Below are 26,705 nucleotides of genomic sequence, written 5' to 3' on the forward strand. Positions count from 1 at the left end.
TATGCAATTTTTAGGTTAGGTAAGGATATATTTAAGAATTAAATACTACTGCATACAGGATGAGTACATCTAATCCAATAATTACATCAGATACTGAAGCGAAATGGACCGTGTGAAATGACGCAATGAAATAAAGTGAAATGGAAGGAGAAATAATTAAAAGGCACACAACCTCCCGACCTTTCAAGGAAATTTGGGCTGTGAATAATAATCTATGTGAGTCCCAAGACTGTTGGTTACTTGTCTCATTCCGTCTTTTACCGTTTCGTTGAAGGAGCTTAAGAGAATTTTGAAGGGGAAAAGCCGAAAATGGACGCAATCTAATAGTTACTGGTATCACATGAGGGAGAGGATCGTGTGGAAAATCTATAGGCACGCACGAAGTTATCTTAATCTTCTGTTTTCATGTTACTATGAGTGACTTCAGAGTAAGCCTTTAGTGTCAAAACGTTACAATCTTTCCCTCCTTGTAGATCGAATATAGTTTAGATGTTTCACGTCAGACAGATAGAGCCAGAGAGAGAAAGAGAGAATAAAAAACTTAATGAAAGTGAAAGAAGAAAAACACAGACACGTCTTAGGGCAAAAATTATACGTCTTTTTTAAACCAATACGAGTAGAATATTATAAGAAGAGGATGGTATGTCGGATAGAGGCGATTGACGGAAAACCGTGGGGTCTGAGGTCGGCCACTGACTGTAGCGCTGAATACCTACCAAGTTTAGTATTTTATGAAGATCTGTAACTTACCCTCACAAGCAGACTTTTGGGTATTTCACGTTGCGCTGGAACTTGAACGTATTCAACGTTTCGAAACGTTTTGTTTGGAGTAGCCGATCATAATGGGCCTCCTAGAGTAGGTGGCTCTTGAGGTCTTAGTAATTTTCCCTGAAGATGGAATTTTTATGTAGGTCTAGTTCCGAAACTTTAAAGATGTTAAATTCCAATATTCAGTGGAGTGCCCAGAATTTTGCTTCTGATCACAACCACCGTGAAAGTTTAAATTCTCGTAACTTACACTGTTAAACTCAGAAACTTTCCTCAGGAAGAGAACTCTAAATATGTGGGTAAGGAATTGATTATGAAGTGGAAAGTAAAAAAATGGCATTGAGAAATAAAATAGCCTATGCATCTCAAGAGAACGATATTTTGCTAGATTGTGCACACAAATTACGGTTTGCAAACTAGAAATAAATGTCTTTATTAGTGTGTTTTATAATGTGAATTAGAATTGAAGCGGTGAGATCAATAACCATTCAAGTCCACTTCTGGTCATTCATTTTTTACAAATTTGAAATTAAATTTGGGATATTTCCACAAGTGTTACGACTTTAAAAGATGGTATACTACTTTGTCTTGATCTCTGAAACAACCAGAAATATTACGTTCAAAAAATAATAATTAGGTAAGAAATAAAAAAAAAGTTTATTGCATTTTTCTCGAAACTTGTGTAAATGGACTTGAATGGTTATTGATCTCATCGCTTCAATTTGCATTCAGTATTATTTAGGTGTAGTCAATATATTTATTTATAACTCAAGCTAATTTTATGCTTAATTTGGTGTAGTGAAAAACACACTCACACATACACACACACGTTCACGTGTACACGTACGTATAGTACGTATACAGGGTGGAAGGGAACCTATTACATTTACTCACAGGGGTAATAGATCAAGTCAGTGTGATCAAATTTTGTTAAATAAGTTTTTTGATATGTCCAATAGTTTTGAGAAAACGATATGTAACATGTTGTAACGCTGCAAAGAGTAGCAGTGCTTCTTCAGGTCATTGCTCCGAAGTGGGGATTAGTGTAACTCCAATCATTCACTCCGCAAGACTTGCGAGAGAAGAATGTAAACAAAAACGTCTAATCAGACACGTACATACGTAAGACAACGCATTACTTAACATTGCTGTAAACTTAATTTCTTTTCTAAATGAATTTGTTTTTAATTTCTTGAAATATAATAACTTAAATGGAGATTGAGTTACAGAATGTGTATTCTTAATAACGTTATTTTGAGTTTACATAAACGGTGAAGGAATCTTCGATGGAAATAGATTTGCTTTATAAGAATGTACATTCTTTGCTATTTTGTAATTACGTAAAAGGCAAAGAAATCAACAGATACTGTGAATGTTAAATAAGATTCATGGTACTAAATTTAGAGTTAAAGAGGTTATAGCGTAATAAAGAATGTTAAAAATCAAACAATTTGCGTGGTTAACTCATTGAATACTTTACGTTTTGATGTACAGCATTTTGATCGAAACGTATCTGATGAGACGTTTTTGTTTACATTCTTCTCTGGCAAGTCTTACGGAGTGGAAGATTGAGTTACACTCACCCGCACTGCGGAGCAATGACATCAAGGACCACTGCTACTCTTTGCAGCGTTGCAACACGTCACATTTCGTATTCTCAGAACTATTGGACGCATCAAAAAACTTATTTGACAAAAGTGTTCGCATTAACTTGATGTATTACTTCTGTGAATTGATGTAATAGGTTCCCTTCCATTCTGTATAAGGATATTGATTTCTATATGTTTCTGTGACACGAGAGATTGATAATACATAATCTGAACATAATCTTCTCTTTCAAAATCCACTTTGCTCTTCGGATGATAACGTCTCTGATAACACTGATAAGTCCACCGCTGTGGAGTAACTGTTAGTCCGCCTGACCGTGAAACGAGCAGGCCTGGGTTCAAATCCTGGTTGGGACAAGTTATGAAGTTTTTTTCCGAGGTTTTTCCTGAACCCATTAAGAGCAAATGCTGGGTAACTTTCGGCGCTGGATCCTGGACTCATTTCACTGGCATTATCACCTCCATATCATTCAGACGCTAGATAACTATAGATGTTGATAAAGCGTCGTAAAATAAACCACTTATATATATATATATATATATATATATATATATATATATATACAGCTGTTATTTTGGCATATATTTTAGAACGTTATTGTAATCATTTCTGTCAATAGTTATTGGTTCCTAAAAAGCGCGGGAGAAATGTGTATTTGGGTATAGTTCTTATAATATTATCTCTGGGTGGAAGTAGGATATAGTAATATGCGTTACAAGAGCGGTATGTTGAAGTTTTCATGTTCGAGGAAAAGTTTGAAAAAGCGAAACGTAATTGAGCTTTTTTAATTTCCGAGAATTGAAAGAAAACATACCGCTCATGTATCGTACATTATTTTGTGCGAAGATCGTTTATTACATACCTGAAAGAGGAATTTCGAATTAGTTGCAATGAAATCTCCATCTTGGTTTCTGTTCAATGACGGCAAATTTACAAAACAAAAATATCTATCTTCAACATTGTTGCTTTAAAATGTTTTCTGTATTGACTATACTCCAGCAGGCCGTGATATACGTCTGTCTTTTTTTTCCCCCCAGTCTATGATGAGTCTGGAATCTTGTTGATTTTTTCACGGCTTCCTTAATGTTACTTGCATCACGAATGCAGTAACTTTAGTGGAGTTGTAGAGTTTACTTAATTTTTGCAAATATTTAAAAACAATAATTAACAGTGCAATTTAGGTGAAATTGCAGTGGTAAGTTTCCAATTTATAATTATTACTATATTGAAAGTCTCTAAAAATAATATGTTAAAAGCCTAAAGCAGTAAAATGAATATGTCACTTGAGCGGTAAGAAGAGGGAAATTGTTATGTGTGTTAGGTTGGGAATACTGAATGTGGAATTTTAGACTTTCCGCGGATTGGTTTTGTGCGGAAACCAAGCAAATACGCACGATCTCGCACAAAATAATTTACTTGAAGGTAGAAAATTCCAGCTCCTTGATTCTTACAAGATTGCTCTAGTGAAGGACAGTTTGTAGTTGATGACGTTGACGATCCAGTCGACGAGTCTAGAGTAAATTCCGCGCGCCAGGACATCTCTGGCTTCTTCGGCCTCTCGCTTGGTGTGTCTGCGCCTCACCGCTGTGCCCTTCTGCACTGCACAGTAGTTTATGAGAGCCCACGAGAACTTCTTTTCATCCACACCCAGCAAATTGGCCACTGAAATTATGAATACCACAGAATATGCATTACTCTACCACATAAAAATGGCCCAAAATTGAAATGTATAATAACTCTTATTAGAAAAATGTACAACATGAATAAAAAATGTTGTTTGTAAAAACCGAAACAATATTTAACTGCATTTCACGTCATACCTATGCCTAACCGAATTACAGGAAAAGTTATGAAATTAACCATCTGTGTAACAATACATCCGAGTTTCTTTTATCTGTTGTCCTTAGAATTTGGGAACCAATCCATGTAGTACGAGAGTTACTAAAAAGTAATGGGCCACATTTGTTAGAAATATGAAATTTTCTCATTATATATATATATATATATATATATATATATATGGATGTTTTCTTTACACGTACTCCTTTTCTACGTATTAGTTCAGGTACATCAAGTAGTGCGGCCTTACGCACTGAAAGAAATTAATACATATCTTGTCTGTACTAGCTTTTGTCCTGTTCACATGCACATACCCTCATTGCATGGCTCATGCCTTTGCAATTCTTACATCTTTTATCTAATTTTGTTCAAGAAGATGAAAATATAAGGGAGTCATATTTGAACTATAGAATGGACGAACAGATTACTATAAAAATGTCTGATGTAGGCTTATAAGCCACCTGGGAAAAGAAGTACCATTTGTAGGCTATATGACGCTTTAAGAAGAGCTGGAAATATCAGCCTTGACCTCTACACCTTACGAACAGCTGAAGGCAATATGATGTGCGAGATGGTAATAATAATAATAATAATAATAATAATAATAATAATAATAATAATAATAATAATAATAATGCAGTTCTGTCCCGTCAGTTTGGTTCGATCTCATCAGTCTAGTCCAATATCGTCAATCCAGTACGGTCTCTTCAGTCCAATCCAGTCTTGTTAGTCAAGTTTGCTGTAAGACCACCCACATCAGTCTATACAGTTCAATCCTGTATGTTGGTTGGTAAATCAGTTGGTCATGCTGTCAGTCAGTTATTCGGTCAATCAGTCGTTCAATCAATTTGGTTGTCACTCATTCACTCACTTATTTGGACACGAAGACAAAACTAATATTAAGAACGGAATTTCAGGCTGTAAAGCTAAAAGTGCAATGGTCATCAACTACAGGAAACTCGAGGAACAGTCTTAATGTAGGCCTAAATAAACTGTGTAGTCTTTTAGGTATTTGGAAGGTGCAAATTTAAAGATATGTGCAATTTTTCAGTTTGTTTTTCACGTTTTCCTTAAGTGATCCCTCTTGTGTTTGATTTACTGACTATGATCCTTGATTATAGATTTTAGGGCGTCGAACATTTTAAATTTTTTAAAATGATATTATTTTGACTAGAGCACTGAACTCCTGAATTATAAAATATTTCGTAACAGTTATGAAGATGATGTTGGTGATGATGGTGTTGAAATTAAATCCTTTACTGCCTTTACTGAGAAACTCCCTTCTTTATCAGGCACTAGCTAAAAGCACCCGGCGCTGCCCGGGTTATCCTTTTTGCTTCTGACTTAAGGAGATCTCGGCACTCAACTATAGAAAACCAAAACGAATTACTGTCTTTACTAAGTTTTCCTCGTCCCTAAAGATGAATCGTTACATAGCGTCACTTACATGAATTAGTGACCTTAGCCAAAACGCCTGCCAAGATTAACACAATTCAAAACGGCCAAAGATCAGGCACCGAAAAGAAAAGATATCATCATGTGCCTTACTGTTCTTGTTTTTAATTAGCTTTGTTTTTAGCTAAACAGAAACATCACCTCGGTCCCTTTACATTCGTTTAGCATAGACACAATGTTCTACATTGATCGAAAGCTGTGCTGACATAAATTTTATGTAATTTCCTGTCTATGTGTGCTTTCGCTTGACGTTTAAAGACAGTTGACGATAAATAGAGAATTCTTTTGTTCTCAGTCTGAACCCCTTGGGGTATCATGGTGAGTTAAAATTTACCTCTTTATCGGTCGTATCAAAGAAGCAATATGTAAATAAATAAATAAATAAATAAATAAATAAATATATATGTATATATATATATATATATATATATATATATATATATATATAGGACCTGGTTGGCAAGTTGGTATAGCGCTGGCCTTCTATGCCCAAGGTTGCGGGTTCGATCCCGGGCCAGGTCGATGGCATTTAAGTGTGCTTAAATGTGACAGGCTCATGTCAGTAGATTTACTGGCATGTAAAAGAACTCCTGCGGGACAAAATTCCTGCACATCCGGCGACGCTGATATAACCTCTGCAGTTGCGAGCGTCGTTAAATAAAACATAACATTTAACATTTAACATATATAGGATTGGAGAATTTTGTACTCCACGTCCGCATTACGCCCGCTTATGTCGTACCCGGTTCTTAAATATGACTTGAAAAATGACGTCTTACAAATACTAGTACGTACTATGTCATTTTTATTTTATGTACAGAATACAGTATAATCTCGCAATAAATCATTTTTGGACTTGAAGAATAATATTATGAGGGAAGCGTATTCTAAAAATTAACAGATTGTTCTTTCCATGGGCTTAACATACATATTACTGCACATTCACGATATGGTAGGTAATACAGATGTAATTTAGCAATAACACATATACGGACATGAACAACAATATTTTGAAAGATATATATTTTGGAATTAATACACTGTTATTTTCAGTAAGCTTACTTACGTACATTTACATAATTATATAGTAACTTTGTAAAAATAAATAAAATACTACGGATGTATTTATTATGTAGTAAAACCCCCTTTATGTCGGGTTAAAATAAAATAACGCATTTAAAATAATGTAAATAAATTATCAAAATAATAAAACAAAACAGTTGACCTCAAGTTCGAACCCTGGTCACCAAAGCCTTTGACTGTACCACTACGCTACAGAGAGCTATGTAGTGAAGTCGTTTAATTTACGTGTTATGAATACTTTCATGTTTGCTGCCTATTATGTTTGATTTAGAATTCTTAAATATTAAACAAAAATGTGTTTTATGCCATATTATTTTGTATATTCATGCCACATCACACATTCAATCAAGAGATCGTCCCTCATTTACGTAATTTTAATTTTATGTTATTTTATTTAGTATTTCAGTAGCAATATTCCCATTTTTACAACGGAGGAAGAGTTGTAACAAAAGATGCGCGCGTCATCGCGTTTCTGATTCGTGATTGGATGACGTCCAACTTACATTATACAAGCATGCTTGATCGTATTTCTTTCTAATTTTTATTGTTCTGAATAATTTAACGTCCATCTGTCCAATTTTAATGTAGCCTATCTTCTTTTCCTTATTATGTTAAATGTACAAACTTTGGTAAATATCGGTCAAAGCGTGTAAATTTGTACAGAGCACATACATACATACATACATACATACATACATACATACATACATACATACATACATACATACATACATACTTTCATACATACATACATACATACATACATACATACATACATACATACATACATACATTGACTTTTATATATAAGATTATGCCAACAATTTTGTCATGACGTCCAATACAACGCAGAGAACCTTCTAACCATGTCCCTCATCGAGTATTATTGTATAATTTATACTGTGCATTGTAAATTAATCCCTTATATATATTTAGTGAACTTCACTGCGTCCTGCAAATAATAATTTCATATATATTTTTATATTTGCATCTTGCAAGTATTATTTCAGTCATTTTCAACGTTTCATGAATCCAACGGTACTTAAAACTACACCGTTTGTTTGCATGTAAGACTGCTATGTCATGGATTCTTCCAGTTTCCTATAGCCGGTGACAAACTTTACGGTTTACTACCTGATCTTCCGTTCCCTGAGATACGTAAATAATACTGAAAGGACTACAAAAACATATGGGAATTGTATACACCACCTTTCGCAGCGACGTCCGGATTTCCCACTTCTGCATCGTTGTCGTCGCCCTCCTGGAAACGAATCTCGCCCAGCACGAGAATGGCGGCCAACAAGCTGTACAGTGTGTGCAGCTGTTCGTCCTGGAAGCCCAGCTGCTTCAAGTTCTCCTCGAACTCCCTAAACTTTTGGACGTTTCCTTGAGGATCCTCCCTTACTCCCAAAATATTCTCAGTGCTTCCTTCTGTTTTCTGCGTGCGCAGATAGCGGTACTTGCGGCCGCCGACCAGATTGTACTTCTCCAAGCGCCCGCTGGCTTCCAAACCGTCGTAATAGTAGTAAAATACGTGAAAGTTTGCTTGACCCCTGGAAACAAATTTCTGCATTATCTGTTGTATCCTTGCAATATCATGCAAAATTACTACATACATACATACGTACATACATACATACATACATACATGCATGCGTGACATACATACATACATACATACATACATACATACATACATACATACATACATACATACATACATACATACATACATACATACATACATACATGGACATCATTTTATTTTTAATGACATTTTTAATATTAACCTGGCTATACCTTTGGATCACCCGGAAACATGTTTTCTATCCCCTTCCACGACTGGACTTCGGTGATACTGGCGTAATATACAAACAAATCACTTTACTAGGTATAGGAGGGAAGAAAAGTAGTTCATGCATTTACGTAAACTAGAAAATATCACGCTTTTGAGTTTGATAATTTTCATTAGGTTTTTGTTTAATCAAAATACAGTACAGTATTAACAATGAGTGTTTTTACTCACGAACTGAGCTATCCATTCGCACGTATTCATTATGCAGTGTATATTATACTGTCTAGCACATTAGCGTACACTATAGAGAATGAAGTTAAATTGAAAAATAATCGTAATATGGATATTTAAACACATTTTTGAAAATGGTGGCCGTTCATTTAGATTCAGGCTTCAGTTCTAATGTGCACATTATCGCACTATAGACTATTGCACGTAATTCCAATTACCAGTTTCGTCCTTCGTACCAGTAACTCCTGTTGAAATAATTCTGTACCTACTCTATAAAAGAGTACCTTACGTACTGTAAATTCAATCTTCACTTCTGCCCGATCCGGAAAGATACAATTACTCAGACATGCTATCTACTGTCCGTCCAAGTGATTATGTCGCGGGATCGTGACAGTTAATTACTTAACGAGGCCCTTTTATTTAAGTTATTTTAAACAGTTGTATGGATATAAAATTACGTAGACGTCCAATTTCTAACAGAAATTAATGTTCTCAGAAAAGAGCTAAGACAGCCCATTCACTAGCCTTTACAGAAAGGCGAATAGAAGCGAGTGGTGGAAACCGAGATGCGACGTAGGCAAACGGACGATAGTACCTGTGCGAAAATGATTCAATATTGAAAGCTCTTTCGTCACTGGAAAACGAGAACATATTTTTGGAACGTACTGTTTACTACAACCGTAAGGCTACTATGACTATATGCGGTGTTGGGTCTGTGTGGAGGACGGTTGAACTTCATTAGTAGAAGGGATGGAAGTGAAGTACATTAAAAAACTCAGGTACAATAAAAATTGAAGTAAAAATAAAATGATGTCCCTGTACATACATACATACATACATACATACATACATACATACATACATACATACATACATACATACATACATACATACATACATACATACATACTGTAGGTACAATGAGGAACATAAATTGTTGAGCGGACGAAAATGTTTCAAGATCTGTAGCGCAGTTCACAAGAGGCTATAGTTTTAATTCCTTCTCAGCATAGACATGTAGTAATTATTTAAACAACAGCGAAACGAGTATCTCTTCAATATACGACCGAAAGCTTTCGGTTCGGAACATGTGCAGCGTGGCAATCTTTGACTTAGAAAAAAACTCGAGTCGCTCAACTATTATGTCCCTCATTATTAGGCTTCGTATTCCAGCTACCAAAAGATTAAGTTAAAGACACATTGGTATATAGGACGCCGAACACAGGTAATGCGACTGTTAAGGATATAAGCAAACAGTTCTTCGCTTCGTGTTCGCGGAGTACAGTCAACTCCCGACATTCTGAAGCTATACTAGTAAAGACATGCTTGAGCCGTGAAGTTCATTTTCGTCGTGATCTTTGAAGTTAATAAACGTGCATTCCTAAGTTACGGAACTTCAACATATGCGGATGTAACTTGAAATAATTTTATATTGCAAGAAATTATTTCAATAACACATAAAGTTATTGGTGCATGATGTAGTACAAGATATTCCTATTGTCTGATGTTTTTTCGTGTTTCATTAGAACATTGCATATGTCGCTAATTACTGAGCCAAACACCTGCATAGAATTGGAATATATCAGTCCCCTAACTGCCCATTGTGCAACTCAAACCAAGAAATGGATTCGGAACACCTCAATATCTGTGCTTCATTGGCTGACCATGATAATATCTTTGAAAAATATTGGAGTGCAAGAGGTCAAATGACTTTATTGTCAAACGCCTGGCATTAGAAAACAACAACAACTGAAACCCCACTAAAAATTCCCTAAAATATAGACTATGTAATTTATTAATTGGGATATTGGGGCTGAACATTATGGTAGACTACACAAATACATGCTGAATGTGGAATTAATATCTTCATAATTTTCAGATTTTTATGATAGACTACTGGTTCTTTTGGAATACGTTCAACACACTTTCTGTGCCTTTTTGTATTGCAATGTCCTTCAGTGTACTGTTTTTGTCGCTTTTAAGTTTATTTTAAACAATGTATATGTAATGTTGTCTATATTTACAGTGAAAATATTAGTTCAAATATCCTCAACTTTGCCCTACAATATTACACGCTTGAGCGTCTTACCTAAGACATTTTACCACTGCAATCAACCTTCAATCAGCCACAAAGATGTAATTATTTAAATAATACGACTAGTAAGAGTACTGATCGATAAGAGTACTCACTATGACTGCGCCACGGCTTCGACTTATTAGAGCGAGAATGCTGAGCGTGCAAAACTATTTTGTATACGAACGTACCTGTACCTGCGCTGTGACGTCACATATACTTCGAATCAAGCAACTTCATTCTAGCTTATAGGTAGCCGAATTACGAAGCCTACTCATTACACATACACAGACGGATGTAAATAAACATAATAGTACATTATGCAACGAGTCTATAATAGTAGTAATTAAGACGCAAGTATGATAGTTTATGAAACGAGCGCAAGCGAGTTTCATAATTTTCATACGAGCGTCTTAATTACCATTATAGGCAAGTTTCATACGACTTTTTATGCTCGACCATATTTCTAACTTGAAAGTATTCAAAATTATAGTTATGTGCGAACTGACCTGAATTGTGAGATGTGCGCAGACGCGAAATTATTGATTTTTTCCGAGGCCGAATTTCATTGACCTTGGCACAGAATAAGATGAACATTACTCTGGTATAACCTGAAAGTTGATTTAGAATTGAAAAACGAGATGACAAATTGAATTTATTTGAATATTATTTACAATTAACTCTAATTATTATAGTAACAGAACATAACCTTCTGCGACAGTATTGGATTTCCAGCCTCCGTGACTTTTCGCTAATTCTCTTTCGATTGCATATCCGAGAATAATCGATACTTGCGGCTTTATAACGGTACAAAGCTGACTTGTCATTGGCTGAACACCTGTAAGCTGACTTGTCATTGGCTGAACACCTGTACTTTAATGAGTAGGTGTACTTTAATGACATGCATTAAAGGACTGCTACCAGGTGTATAATTACTACATTTCGGCATGGTCGAGCATAAAATTATATAAGCTACAGTACATATGTGGATAGGCATATAAGGGTTCACATATAGGCCTATACCTATTACGTACTTATATACGATAGAGGAGGCAAGACCTGTCCTGTGATTTTATCATGTGCCGTGGCTATATCACCAATGGTTATGGAGGGGGAAGGGAGGTTTTAATATGAGCTGAACTTCCGTGTCGGTAGATTTGTGTAATATTAACCATCATGAAAAAAAATCTCTTGCTGATAGCTTAATCTTTCCCCTCTCGCACAGCTCACTATACATACATCCTGGGCGCGACAGTCCATTACAGGGCGAAGGCCGATCAGCCTACTGTGGCCTCACGTCCACATGCCTCAGCAATTAGTGAACTTATCATCCAACCGGAACGGGGGTATCGTCTGATTAGCCAAATAACGTACAATTCGGTTAAATAGACGACAGAACTGACCTGCGTTGATCGGTTACACGCCATTTCTCGAGCTGGTAGAGCCAGAAGGTGGCGCCGCTCACTTTGCCGGTAGGCGTGAAGGCCAGTTCGAGCTGCAGCACGTGACGCGTGGAGTTAGGGTTGGACGGCGTCGTGGCGTTGCCCAGCGCGTGGATCACACTCGTCGCACTGTTGACGTCGCTCCCGATCTTGTTGGGACCCTGGACAATAAAAAAAAATGCTGTTCCTCTGGTTGATATTGTGAGCAATAGAGTTGAATACGGAGACTTCTGATGCGCTCCGAGTCGCGAATTCTATCAACTGATGGAGACGCCGGAGATTGAACATCTTAGTGCAATATCACAAAATTTGAACAGAAAAAAAAATTGAAAGAAATTTGTTCAAAAGTCAGCAAATGTTTGATAACTACTGCCCTAGGATCCGTTCGCTTTTATTTGCCCTACTCCTTTACTGCCCATGTATTGTGGGTCCCTATCACCACGGCATGGCGCGTCCTCAGGTTGCCGATCGAGTAGACGGCCTCCAGATATGGAGGCCTATTGAATAAGCAGTCGCGGACAGCCGATGAGGGGTGGTCCTCCAGCTTGGGGGTTGGGCGAAGGGCTAGCAACCCATCACCGTAAAAACAGCTTGTTACGAATCTTTCAAATAAGCCTCGGAATGGGACTGATTCTCTGGCACGACCACAGCAAAGGTGTTAGTTGGGAGGCCGGAGGGAAAAAGACCTTTAGGGAGGCCGAGACTTAGATGGGAAGATAATATTAAAATGGATTTGAGGGAGGTGGGATATTATGATAGAGAATGGATTAATCTTGCTCAGGATAGGGACCAATGGCGGGCTTATGTGAGGGCGGCAATGAACCTCCGGATTCCTTAAAAGCCAGTAAGTAAGTAAGTAAGTAAGTAAGTAAGTAAGTAAGTAAGTAAGTAAGTACTCCTTTACTGTGCACGACATCAAAATTCTTATACAGAATGTTCCATTTATCTCACTCACCTAAAATAAACTTTTTGTAAGGCGTCAAATGAATAATTGTTTCAAACAAAAATGGTTTAAGTACAACGGGGAATTAGTTTTTTAGTAAGTTATTTTACGACGCTTTATCAACATCTTTGGTTATTTAGCGTCTGAATGAGAAGGTGATAATGCCGGTGAAATGAGCCCGGGGTCCAGCACCGAAAGTTACCCAGCATTTGCACATATTGGGTTGAGGAAAAACCCCTGAAAAAACCTCAACCAGGTAACTAGCCCCGACCGGGAATCGAACTCGGGCCACCTGGTTTCGCGGCCAGACGCGCTGACCGTTGCTCCACATGCGGGGAATTAGTACTATGGATATATCTTTCTTGTAACCTTGCTCATTCAGGAGATACGAGAAATGACTTTCATTCCTTTAAATGACACTGTGTATCATATATATTATTTAATGAAACATTTAACCTCTTCAAGATTTGTCAAAAAATTTATCGCAATGTACCATTCTAATAAACAAAACATTGAAGGGTGTAAAAGAATATGTAATTCATAGTGTGCATACTTATTGCAGGTTCGAAATAAATTGGTACTTTGTAACATTGAAATATCGTTATTGGGCCCCTATTTTATAAATAATACCATAAATGACAGAAAATATGGAGGTCATATCTTCGAAGAACATAATGGTTATATTGTACCAGCATAATACTTAGAAGCCCAGCATGTAATGCCTTAAGAGTTCGTCATGTTCTGGACCGAAAATATCCTGGTAGGTAAATAGAACGTGGTGAATCACTTAGTTGGCCAGCTCGTTCTCCTGACCTTACGACACTAGACATTTTATTTGGGGAGCTGTCAAGGACGCTGTCTATCGAAGTGCTCCCACACCATCAAAGGACATACAGCAAAGTACTCGTATTATTGATGCTTGTACAACTATTCAGCAGGTAACACTAGAACGATTTATGATGTCATTCATCCAAAGATTGTAGTTACGCATTTATTCCAATGGTCACCATTTTGAGCAGGACACGTGCAAATGAATGTTCTGTTGTAGTAGGAGTACCAAAATGAAGGTTGTAATCTTAAATTACTTTGTTACATTTAATGTAATATACTATTTCATTTCTTTAATTGAAGACAGGAGTGCGTTGCTGAAAATTTTTGAAGCGAAACGTCTTTAGGTGGGGTACGATTCGAACGCTATAAAACAAAATTAAATTATGTGACGGACTTTTGAAGCGGGCTTTGCATACTGTAGCTACGGGATTATGTACGATGTTATGTAATCGCGTAAAATAAAATTGTTGGCGTTAGCGATTTTCCGCCAATTTACGCAAATTAATGCCTAGTCTAAATTAGTGGGAGTGGCGCTGCGGCCGGGCAGTGTAATGTTGTGACGTTATGCAGTCAAAACTAGTGAGTAAAACTACATTTTGAGAATCTCTTTGCTAGAAAATACGCTGAAATCAGGAAGCATGCAAAAGGAAGCATGCAAATGAAAAGTCGAAAATTGAGCCAGTTACGAAAAAGAGTAGACTGGAACCAGTCCTTGAATGCAGAGCAATGAAAAAAGTCATTTCCTTCTGCAGCTCAGTTACAAAATGTCAACGATATAGTGAATGTTCCTACGCCGCCAACAATCAACGAACTGTCAATGAATGCAATGTCTAATCCAACTGGTTCAGTGATTTAAAATTAAATCGTATTTCACCATATAAAGACTTGAAATCAAATATAAGTACTTATCAAATACTTGAAAAGCAATTTATAAACAATGAATTTGGTTTTGTGTGCTCCATTTTTCATAAACCAATTGTTTTATTTTTAATTTCTGAACATATTAACTATTGAACATAAAAATGCTAAATTTAAACCCAAACTATTGTCCTTCATAGAACGAATGTTTCAAAAGATTACTAGGTACACATTTAGCCTACAGCTCAAGAGGTTTCACTACTGCTCGCGTAGAGGCTACACATATTATTATTATTATTATTATTATTATTATTATTATTATTATTATTATTATTATTATTTTTGGCAGAGTAGAAATTAACTTCAGAAAATTATGCCCCACATCGTGCCCGCCAAATGTATCAACATTGAAAATTGTGTAGTTAAATAGTTTAATACCTCTGATTGAAGTTCTGGCTGATATGTACATTTACTATCAGGCAGTACATCTCACTTGACGATATGTGTCAAGAGGAAAAACTTGTTTGTATACATCTGAAGTCTGATTAGAGTAATATGTTACTATACTGCGTTCCATAATTTCTGAGGCGACGTAAACATTGCCGACAGAGAGGAGAAGGAGGACGAATTGGAGAGGCCACATTCCAGGCTTATCTTGAAGTTGGGTGGAGGTAGAACGCTTCAGACCTCCCAACTTCAAGATAAGAATGGAATATGTCCTCTGCCATTGGTTGAATAGCAATTATCCTTCTCCCTCTCTCTACCGGAAATGTTTACGTCGCCTGCCAGACATTATGGAACGCAGTATAGTTAGCGATGTATGCAAAGGAGGTGGGGAAAGGAACTGGCCATACATTTTCTCCTGGCTTAGTTGCCTCATGAATGATGCCTTGTTGATATCATTTGTGACCTTTATTCTGACAGTTGACTAAACAAACAGTTTATATTGTATTTTTAATTAATCTTCTTCGAAATAATTCCTGAAACCACACCAGAACTTTATGCATATCATACCTGACCCAAGTACAGAAGATGTTGTAGCAGGTGCAACATGTTGGTGGTCTTGCCGGCTAACGTCTCGCCCGCCAGCAGCACGTACTGCGGCTCTTCGTGGTGCAGAGCGTCCTGGTACGCTTTGTCCGCTACCGAGAAAATGTGCGGCGCGTTGTCGGAACGCGCCTTGAACCGGTATTTGGCGTGTACCTGAAAAATTCAAAACGCTTTGAAGCGGTACTTGACGCGTATATATCTGAAACAACATTAAAGTACCTTAAGGCTATACGTCGCGTGTCCGAAACAACAGGGAAACGCCTTGAAAACTTGGCGCATACCTGAAACGAATATGCAACGTTGGAATATACCGATGGAGGTTCATACTTGATAGTTCCTAGGAGACACTATTGATAAGTAGGCCTATTTGCTTTCGTGTATTACTTTCTTTAGGTGCATTTGGGCGAACTAACTCGATCATCGCTCGCTTAGTCCAAGAACTTGTATCCTTTATCTAACGATGATAGCGACGTCTGTCTCTCACCACTCGCTCTGCCCAGGCATTCAACAGGTTCAGCGACCCTGCATTGCTGCTGTCGTGGGGTTTGTTCTGCGATATTTCTCCTCAATATGCTACCAATTGGGCTAGTCTATTTTCGGCTTTTGCCTTCAAAATTTCTCAACTTCAGCCTTCAAAATTTTCAACGCAGCGGCGAGAAACGGCGTGAGACAAGTGACCAACCGGCTTGCAACTCACATACATTCTTCACTACAGTCCCAAATTCCTTTCTAAGGACGCGCATTTGCGTACCTTTGAATTGTTTCTCCCTCCATTTTGTCATCATAAATTAATAATTAATGACCAGTGAAAGTTACAACGAAGTAGATTTCATTTCTACAGTTCGTGTGGGGAAAGAAAGTAATTGACAACTCCTTAGCTTCCACGTTATCCTCATCCCCTTTCGCTGTAGCATACTTCAAGGTCAATAGCAGTAAATGGAATTTCCAGTAGCTTATTCTTAGAACCAATATCTGCATTGCATTATATTAGGCTGTCATGGAAAATGATGTTGCTGACTGCTCTTTTATAAGTACAACTTGAACACACTTCGCTACATGGGGATGATTTAGACGAAGTGACAAAAATATTCTGAAGAACTGTGTTAATTGTCAGGTACTTTCTTTTACACACGGAATATAGTTTGCTCGTTTACTGGAGCTGTGCCTCTGTTAATCTCGCAACATTTAGAATATAAAATTCTATCCAAGACGTAGAATCATTTTTAAGGTGGAATAAGTTATCACTTATCACCGATAATAATGTGGTAAACGTGGATAATAATCATCAAATATGAATTTTGTCTTCGGGGCAAAATGGCAGTTTCTACCAGTGGGAAGGTGGGAAGATTTTCCGTTACATACTTTCAGAAACCTGGAACATAAGACACTAAGCCCTCTTATTCGTAGACAGCTAAACTACTATTTTAAAATCCATAGCGCTCGACTCAGCTTCGATATCAGTTTCGTTCGTCGTGTATCATAATAGTACCTAAGCATAATACTCGATCGACGAAAAGGGATTCTTTTTCAAGAATGACACGTTAGTGAAGATCCTCTCCCCTGTACATTTGGCACTAACGTATCCATCCTTCCTTTCTTAAACATAAGCCATAGTACATACATACATACATACATACATACATACATAAATACGCTACGTACATACGTATACATTATGTGTATATTTACATACTATTCAGTACATATGCAGTACCTTATATAAAGGAAAAAGACATGAAGAAACGGATACAATTCCAAAAACTGTACCTCCCGTATCGGAGCACTTGAAATCTTATATCAATTTAAAATTTGAGAGCGGACTTGATGAAATCCTCATAATTGCGTGTAATGTCTACAGAGGAATTAGAGTAATGGAATTAGGATAAATAAATACAGTTTGCTGTAAGATTTAAGTATCTCTAATGAACGAAATTAAGTTATGAATAACAGTCAGCCAAATAATAATAATAATAATAATAATAATAATAATAATAATAATAATAACAATAATAATAATAATAATAATAATAATGATAAAATAATAATAATTCATTAGAAGAGAATGTACAGTTAAGAGAACAACTAAAGAACTGGTTTTGAACCACAGAGACAATATTAACAATTTTACTATTGTACTTTGCATAAGCACGTGAGAGTATCTTGTAAATGTGGTTACTGTTATTTATCCATCTTTAATTGAGTAATTCCTAGCTGGCATTAACTTCCTATTGCTATGGATGAATTGTTCACTCGTCTGTTTCGCATCCATGTCAAAGCACAACTGAATAACATTATTATTTAAAATATAAACCATTGTGACGCCCGTGAATTATAATAAATTCTTTCAAGTTAGCTTATGTACTGAGTAAACAATCTTTCGCGCGCCTGCGCTTTCACGGCTTACGGCTAGTCGGAGGAGCAAGCTGCTAAGCCTCCCGCCTCCACCGCGCTGAAGGTCGTGTCAGACGTCAGTGTGAGTTGTACTGTTGCAAGATAAGCACGTGTTCTTTAGGCGACATAATTAAGTCAGTATGGCTCAATCCAGGTATTCTATTCCCCAAAGAGCATTCGTGTACGATTTATACGTGCGTAGAGAATCGGTTCGTGCAGTAAAGAAATTACTTGAAGAGAGACTCCCTGGTGTGCAAGTTCCAAATCGAAGTTCGATTCGAAGTGTAATAGTGTTTATTTTTTAAGTGTTAATTAGTGATATAAGTTACGCGACAAACTGTAGGTAGTTTTATTGTGGACTTCCTGATCCCTTTCCACTGTGGTTATCGGTTTGACTCGTCCAAGACTCGCAAGTAGTGGAAACGAGCGCGCGGAGGATTGTTCATCCAGTATAGTTGTATATGCATCCTCCCCTTGTGTATATGAATAGACTCGTCACATGGTCAGATTATCGGCTATGACGTAAGCATTTCATGGCAACCGAAGTCGAGTATCCTTTCCACTAAGTCCTATTAGTGTAGGTCGAATATGAACGTTACAATGTTTCCGTACCTCGTCGCCGTACACGTCCTGCTGCTCGTTGGGGTTGAGCACCAGCAGCACGTCACCCACGAAGGTGTGGCAGTGGCCCTCCTGCAGGCGTGACTGCAGCTCGTCCAGGATGGTGTCCTCGCTCAGCTTCTCCAGCGCCGCGAGGTCCTCCTGGCGCATGGGTTCCGGCGTAGCGGACAACCCCTCCTTCAGCAGGCCGTTCCTCACGACCATTTCTGTCTTGCGGCTGGGCTTCCCTTTCTCCGCGAAGTCTTCTATTAGCATCTTCAATTCAGTTGATAACTGCATAATAGGAATAACGTGCTCATATAATCGATTATAGCAACCCAGTAGATCTCAGAATTATCTACTTATTGATTGTATTTTTTTTTCAAAGAATAGCCCAGAAACCTCTTCTAAACAGAAATAATGGTCCGACAAATTGTTCTACTGTTGTCGTTACAATCGTAACAGCAAACGACCTTGAAGGATGGGTAGGTACCATCTAATCAACCTCTCAAACATAAGAAATATCTATTACAACACACATGGAATGTAACCCACTTTGAACTATATCCAAAATACATTTCATATATGTTTTAGTCAAAGGAGAAATATTTTCTCTTTGAGACGACAAAACCATACCAAGATTGTCAATAAATAGGTCGTTTATTAAGTTTAGCGACACTATAAAAAGTGTTGAATTATTATTGGACAGAGATCTAAATTAGAATAGCCAAATAACTCACATCTGTAAGAAAGTATTTTAATCGCTCCACTCTCTAAATCACCTACGAAATTTCTTCCTCTTTCCATAAGAAGAAACATTGTTCAATCGCTAGTAATGCTCCATTTTGATTACTGCGATTCTCTCTTGACAAAATAATATAACTGCAATTTAATTGTAAGACTACAACGTGTTCATATTGGACCATACATGTCCAGATTAGAGAGGTTTCACTATATTACGTATTGTGAGCATGTGACAGTCGTCAATTGTTAATATAAATAATATAAAATTGAGTTGATTACAATCCTCCTAAAGCACTACCATGACGAATGGCACTACTGGAAACGAGATTATAAAGCTGCTGCCGCGGCTCGAATATGTGAAATCGAGGGTGAAATTATCTTCAGTGAGGATGTAGTACAATGATGGTTTAAGCGTTTCAATAACGGAGAAGGAGACATTAAAGATTTACAACGTCCTGGAAGACCTAAGGTATGAAATACTGAGAAAACACGCAGTTTTGGAAGAAAATCCACAAAAAAAAAAAATACTCCTAGGTTGTCAGAAGAACTTGGTGCTTCGAAAGATGCAATACGTCGTCATATTAAGACCCTTAAACATCATATAGAAGTTTTAGATCTGTACCTCATGAATTGACACCTGGACAGGATCAACGCAGAGTGGATATCGGTTGTCAGCTTATCGCTAATATATTTATTAAGAAAATTGTCACATGTGATGGAAAATGAGTATATTACCGCAGCCCTGATACCTCAAAACAGTGGCTTGATCTCCGTCAGCCTGCCAAAGTCGTCCTTAAATGAAATGAGTTCGGTCCCAAAGTAATGTTATGTGTCTGGTGGAATTTTGAAGGTGTGATTCACTGGCAGTTTGTTCCAAACGGAAGTGCAGTCGATGCGGATCTTTATTCTCAACAACTAGAATGAGTCCATGAAGTTTTGAGAGAGGGGTACCCGGCATTAATCAATCGAAATAGAATTCTTTGCAAGAGAACAATGTGAGACTCCATACCTCTCGAAACAACCAAGAAAAAAATCTGGGAATTGGGAAGAATCGAACTGCTACCACACCCGACTTATAGTCCTAATCTTGCGCCTTCAGATGACTATCTGTTTCGGTCCATGGCCCACTTCCTGCATGAAAGAAATTACCAAAACTTGGAAGCTGTTGAAATGGGTATCACCGAATTCTTCGCGTAAAAACAGAAACTTGATCTGTCGCGGGATAACAAATTTTGCTGAAAGGTGGTGTAAGTCCATAGAATCTAATGACTTTTACTTCTTGTTACAACACATTTCAACTAAAATATTTTGCTCCAAAACCGACATTATCTATGAGATAATCTGTAAGTATAGGCTTAATTTTATCTTCTGCAGGAACATCATTTTATTTCTACTTCAATTTTTATTGTATCTGAGTTTTTGAATGTACTTCACTCCCACTCCTTCTACTAATGAAGTTCCAACTAACCTCCACACAGAACCAAGGCCGCATATAGTAAACAGTACTGAGTTAGTGAGTATAGTACATTCCAGAAATATGTTCGCGTTTTCCAGTGACGAAAGAGCTTTCAATATTGAATCATATTTTCGTACAGGTACTGTCATCCGTTTGCCTATGTCACATCCCGATTTCCCCCACCTGCTTCAGCTTACCCCTCTGTAAAGGCTAGTAGCTGAGCTGTCTTCGCTCTTTTCTGAAAACATTAATTTCTTTTAGGAATTGAACGTCTAGTAATATTATACAACTGTTTAAAATAACTTAAATAAAAGGGCCTCGTTAAGTAATTAACTGTCACATGATTTCCTCCCTCTCTACGATCCTGCGACATAATCACTTGGACGGACAGTAGATAGCATGTCTGAGTAATTTTATCTGTGCTGGTCGGGCAGAAGTGAAGATTGAATTTACAGTACATAAAGTACTCTTTTATAGAGTCGGTACAGAATTATTTCAACATGAGTTACTAGTACGAAGGACGAAACTGATAATTGGAATTAGATGCAATAGTCTATAGTACGATAATATGCACAAAAGAAGTGAAGCCTGTATCGAAATGAACGGCCACCATTTTCAAAAATGTGTTTAAATATCCATATTATGATTATTTTCCAATTTAACTTCATTCTCTATATTGTATGCTGATGTGCTGTAGTAGAGATGGGAACGATATATCGGTTTTTACGAAATACCGATATTTTCGTTTTGATATATCGATATATCAATATCGAAATTTTGATTCAATATATCGTATAATATATCGGTTTTCTCATAAATTTATCGGTTTTTTTATATTTGTTTTCGTTTTTGTGGAATTATTATGAACAACAAAATCCACACTAGTTAACTCCGATAATTCCCTGAGAGATGGCGTTAATGAAAGTGGGTAGTTACATAATTGTGCAACCTTGAAATATCCAATTCAATCAAAGCCTTTCTCTGATTGGCTGGTCTAGAATTCTAATTCAAACTATTTAATATGCAGTACCAAATTCAAAATCCAACGTGTGCGAACGTGACACTCAGACGGGAGCTTTATCTACTACTGTTTTAGTATTAATTTCTCCAAGGCAGGAGCAACTGCCACTCTGAAAAGGAACCGTTTGACTTCAAAACTTTTATTTCTATGTTTTTAAATGGAAAGAGAAACAAGGATGTAATACTGGTTTGAGATTTGTTTACAGCTAGGATTTCCATGCACAACCTAGTACTGACATTATTTTATTATTATAGCCTATATTTTAGTACATAAAAATTTTATCCCCATAATCACCATCATCATTATCATCATCATCATTATCATCATCACTGCCACCATTGAGATTTTGAATGTTGGAGTGTAACAATAACTTGCAATGGGAACTTACTATAGAAGGTTTGTATCAAATCACAATTATTGTGAAGTTTGTTAAAACTTGTAACATTCTGAGTAGGCCTACTGTTTACTTACATTTAAAAATGAATACAAGTTCTGTTTACATAGATTTTATAATGATTACGTTGTTATCTAGGAAAGGGCATTATGTTTGTATCCTCGATTGAATCCTATATAAAATTAGAATAATTGCATCGTGGATTGGAAAAAACTGATAGGGTTCCTAAAGAAATTTGGAGTGGATTGGAAAGAGAGAAGGTTTTTCAGTAACCTACAAATGAAACGAGTCAAAGGAGAAGAAATGTCAGAAGCAAGTGAAATAGGGAGAAGAGTACGACAAGGATGCCCTTTATCACCTACACTGTTCAACATCTACTTGGAGGATTTAGAACATGGGAGAAGTGACAGTAGGAGGAAGAAGAATAAAGTGTTTAAGATTTGCTGATATGGCGTTGTTAGATAATACTAAAGGATATGCTACTGGAGCTAAATGACAGCAATATGGAATGAAGATAATTGCCAACAAGACGCAAACCATGGTCATAGGAAGAAAAGTAAAGAAGGTGGACTTGTGAATTCTAAATGAGGTAGTAGAGCAAGTGGACAGCTTCAAATACTTGGGGTGTACTATAAGCAGTAACATGAACTGCTGCCAAGAAGTCAAAAGGAGAATAGCAATGGCAAAGGAAGCTTTTAATAGAAAAAAAGGAGCATCTTCTGCGGACCTCTGGAGAAAGAACTAAGGAAGGGACTAGTGAAGTGCATTGTGTGGAGTGTAGCATTGTATGGGGCAGAAATATAGACATTACTAAAAAGCAAATAGAAGCATTTGGAATGTGGATATGGAGAAGGCTGGAACGTGTAAAATGGACAGACAGAGTAAGAAACGAAGCTGTGTTGGAAAGAGTGGATGAAGAAAAAAATGATGCTGAAACTGATCAGGAGGAGGAAAAGGAATTGGTTGAGAAGAAACTACCTACTGAAGGATGTACTAGAAGGAATGGTGAACGAGAGAAGAGTTCGGGACAGAAGAAGATATCAGACGATAGACGACATTAAGATATATGGATCACATGAGGAGACAAAGAGGAAGGCAGAAAATAGGAAAGACTGGAGAATGCTGGGTTTGCAGTGAAAGACCTCCTTTGGGCAGAACACTATGAATGAATGAATGTTTCATTGTCAAATTCTGACCCATATAGAGTTCACTTAACACTTTCCCATTGTATCATTTAAGCTCATCTTACCTCACCATAATTTTGACTTAGATTAGGAACTGCATAATAATAAAATTATGATATTGAAAATGTATTGTTTATCGTTTCAATTTTACATTTAATCTTTTGAATGTTATGATGTTAATTTCAATTCTAATAAGGAATAGGCTATTAAAATTTAAGTTTATTGTAATAAATGTACGCCCACAAATGTAATTGCATTAGTAGGCCTATCTATTAATTTGCTTACGGGATCGCGATATATCGAATCGTTTCGATATAACGATATATTTTCTGCAATATATATCGTTTATCGAAATTAGGTTTGCAATATATTGCAATATCAATATATCGGTTTTTAAATTATTTCCCCCATCTCTACTGTAGACAGTATAATATACACTGCGTAATGAATACGTTCGAATGGATAACTCAGTTCGTGAGTAAAAGCACTTATTGTTAATACTGTATTTATTTTGATTAAACAAAAACCTAATGAAAATTATTAAACTCAAAATTGCGATATTTCCTAGTTTACGTAAATGGATGAACTACTTCTCTTCCCTCCTATACCTAGTAAAGTGATTTGTTTGTATTTTACGTCAGTAACATCGAACTCCAGTCGTGGAAGGGGATAACAAACGGTGTTTCCGGTTTTCAACCGTTAATCCAAAGGTATAGCCAGGTTAATATTAAAAATGTTAGTAAAATAAAATGATGTCCCTGTATTAATATCCTCATCTCAGGTTGTAACCATGTAATTGAATGTGGTCCAAGTCCAGGCAACGTCTCTTTTGTTGACATCGGGAACACAGTATGTAAGCACATACTAACACGTTCGCGGTTAATGTTTTCATTAAAACTGTGTTTCCTAGATTTAAGAAGAAAAAACCAACTATTGCAACAAATCATGTGATAAAACTGAAAGCCATTACTTACATGAAAATCATTTTCTGGAAGCCCTGTGATAAATGGATGCTCTAATAACTCCATTATATACGGTCTGTGTTCGGGATTTTTTTCAAGACACCTGTAATAAAGAAATACGCGTCTCATTCATTATACTATATAACATATCTTGTAATTATTTTTAAGAATACAATTTGTAATAATTTTAATGACGGAATTTCATGTATCAATTATTTTCATTGAAGCATACTATTTTCAAACCTTTACAATCTGTAATGCACGCACGCACACACACAGATATATATATATATATATATATATATATATATATATATATATATATATATATATATATATTGTTCTTATGTTAGCAAGTCGAAATTATAAGCACATTGTTTACGGTGCTCATTTCCATTTTCGACTACTAATCACCAGGGCTGGCGGTTTCGGAACCCAAACAAAAAACAAAGTTATGTGAACATAGGGTTGTGACTGCTGATCTGCGTCATGCAGTCCCTGTTTACATTCATCATAAGACAACCACCGATTACAGTGATCTTAAGGAGGCGGTGTTTTATGAAGGTACCGGGAATTCAGTCGTTCAGTGCATACAGCGGAAACAATATGCTCCAAAATAAACATTAGGTAAAATATTGTGAAGGAACTGGACAGTAAGCAATTCAGTGCAAAGTTTGTCCTTCAGTTACAATGGAACGAAGTAGATATGTAAGTAAGGTATGTAGAGATTTAATGTTATTTCAAGTTATGCATTCTTATAGAGATGTGCAACTTGGCCTTGACTATTTCAGGAACAACTGGGTATGTACAGTAGTGGCAAAAAAAACCGGACCGACCCTTGTAGCTGATTTCAGAGCCTTGTTCAATCCAGAGCACGATAGACTGGTAATTAAGACTTTCGTGGTTCGAATCTTGCCTGGGAAGGAAACTTTTTTTGTTCCTTATTCAAATTTATTCCCAATACTTTTCGATTGCAGCGATATTTTATTACTTAATTAACTTATTATTCCCAGAACATGAATTTTACCAGCAATCGAAAAGTATTGGGAATTAATCTGAATAAGGAACAAAAAAAAAAAAAAAAAAGTTTCCTTCCCAGGCAGGATTCGAACCACGAAAGTCTTAGTTACCAGTATATCGTGCTGTGGAATGAACAAGGCTCTGAAATCAACTACAAGGGTCGGTCTGGTTTTTTTGCCACTACTGTAGTCGTAGCCTCCTAGAACTATTCGTGCACACAGCCGATAGTCCACCGGTGCACATACACCTTTGTTTACATGACCGTCTACTCTTGTTTTTCTTGTGTTCCCTTTCCTCCCTACCTTTCCTCTTTGTATGCTCTCCTTGTATTTCTCTGTTTTTTATATTCCTCTCGTTATACTTGTATTTCCCTTCTTCTCGTTGTATTCATCTTGTCATCCTTGCATTTTCATTATTCTCTTTGCGTTTCTGTTGTTCTCCTTGTAGGCACTTTGTTCTCCTTGTCTTTCTCTCGTTCTCCTTGTCTTCTTATTCTTTTTGTCTTCCCCTTATTATCCTTGCATTCCCTTTCTTATCCTAGCCTTCCCCTTGTCCTCCTTATCTTCTATTTCCCTTGTTCTCCTTATCTTTCCCTTATACTCATTATCTTCCCCTTGTTCTCCTTGTATTCTCCTTGTTCTCCTTGTATTCCCATTGTTCTCATGTCTTCCCCCTGTTCTCCTGCATTCCTCTTGTTTTCCTTGTCTTTCCTTTGTTCTTCTTGTCCTTATCTTCACCTTATTCTCTTTCCATTCTCTCTTATTTTCCTTGCATTTCCCTTATTGCCCTTGTTATCCTTGTATCATCTAGTTCTCCTTTTCTTTCTTTTGTTATTCTTGCATTTCCCTTGTTATTGTATTCCCTATGTTCTCCTTGTTTTTCTCTTGTTGCACGCGCATATGTCAACAGCCCATTCTACATAAATATATGTAACATAATAAAGCTATGCACCTGTC

The 26,705-nt window shown here is 36.8% G+C and overlaps 1 protein-coding gene across 1 annotated transcript in view; it reads right to left on the minus strand.

The window, feature by feature from the left end:
* Positions 1–26,705, minus strand: part of ninaC (STKc_myosinIII_N_like and MYSc_Myo21 domain-containing protein ninaC) — a 109,102-nt gene that overhangs the window by 43,788 nt on the left and 38,609 nt on the right. Inside the window, exons 8-13 of the mRNA XM_069841932.1 lie at positions 24,742–24,832; positions 18,981–19,262; positions 15,942–16,130; positions 12,257–12,456; positions 7,963–8,306; positions 3,828–4,038 (exon numbers count right to left, since the gene is read on the minus strand). Coding sequence (XP_069698033.1) covers positions 3,828–4,038; positions 7,963–8,306; positions 12,257–12,456; positions 15,942–16,130; positions 18,981–19,262; positions 24,742–24,832 — 1,317 coding nt within the window. The remainder of the gene's footprint in view (positions 1–3,827; positions 4,039–7,962; positions 8,307–12,256; positions 12,457–15,941; positions 16,131–18,980; positions 19,263–24,741; positions 24,833–26,705) is intronic.

This window comes from Periplaneta americana, chromosome 12, assembly GCF_040183065.1.
Source record: "Periplaneta americana isolate PAMFEO1 chromosome 12, P.americana_PAMFEO1_priV1, whole genome shotgun sequence".
Taxonomy (NCBI): Eukaryota; Metazoa; Arthropoda; class Insecta; order Blattodea; family Blattidae; genus Periplaneta; species Periplaneta americana.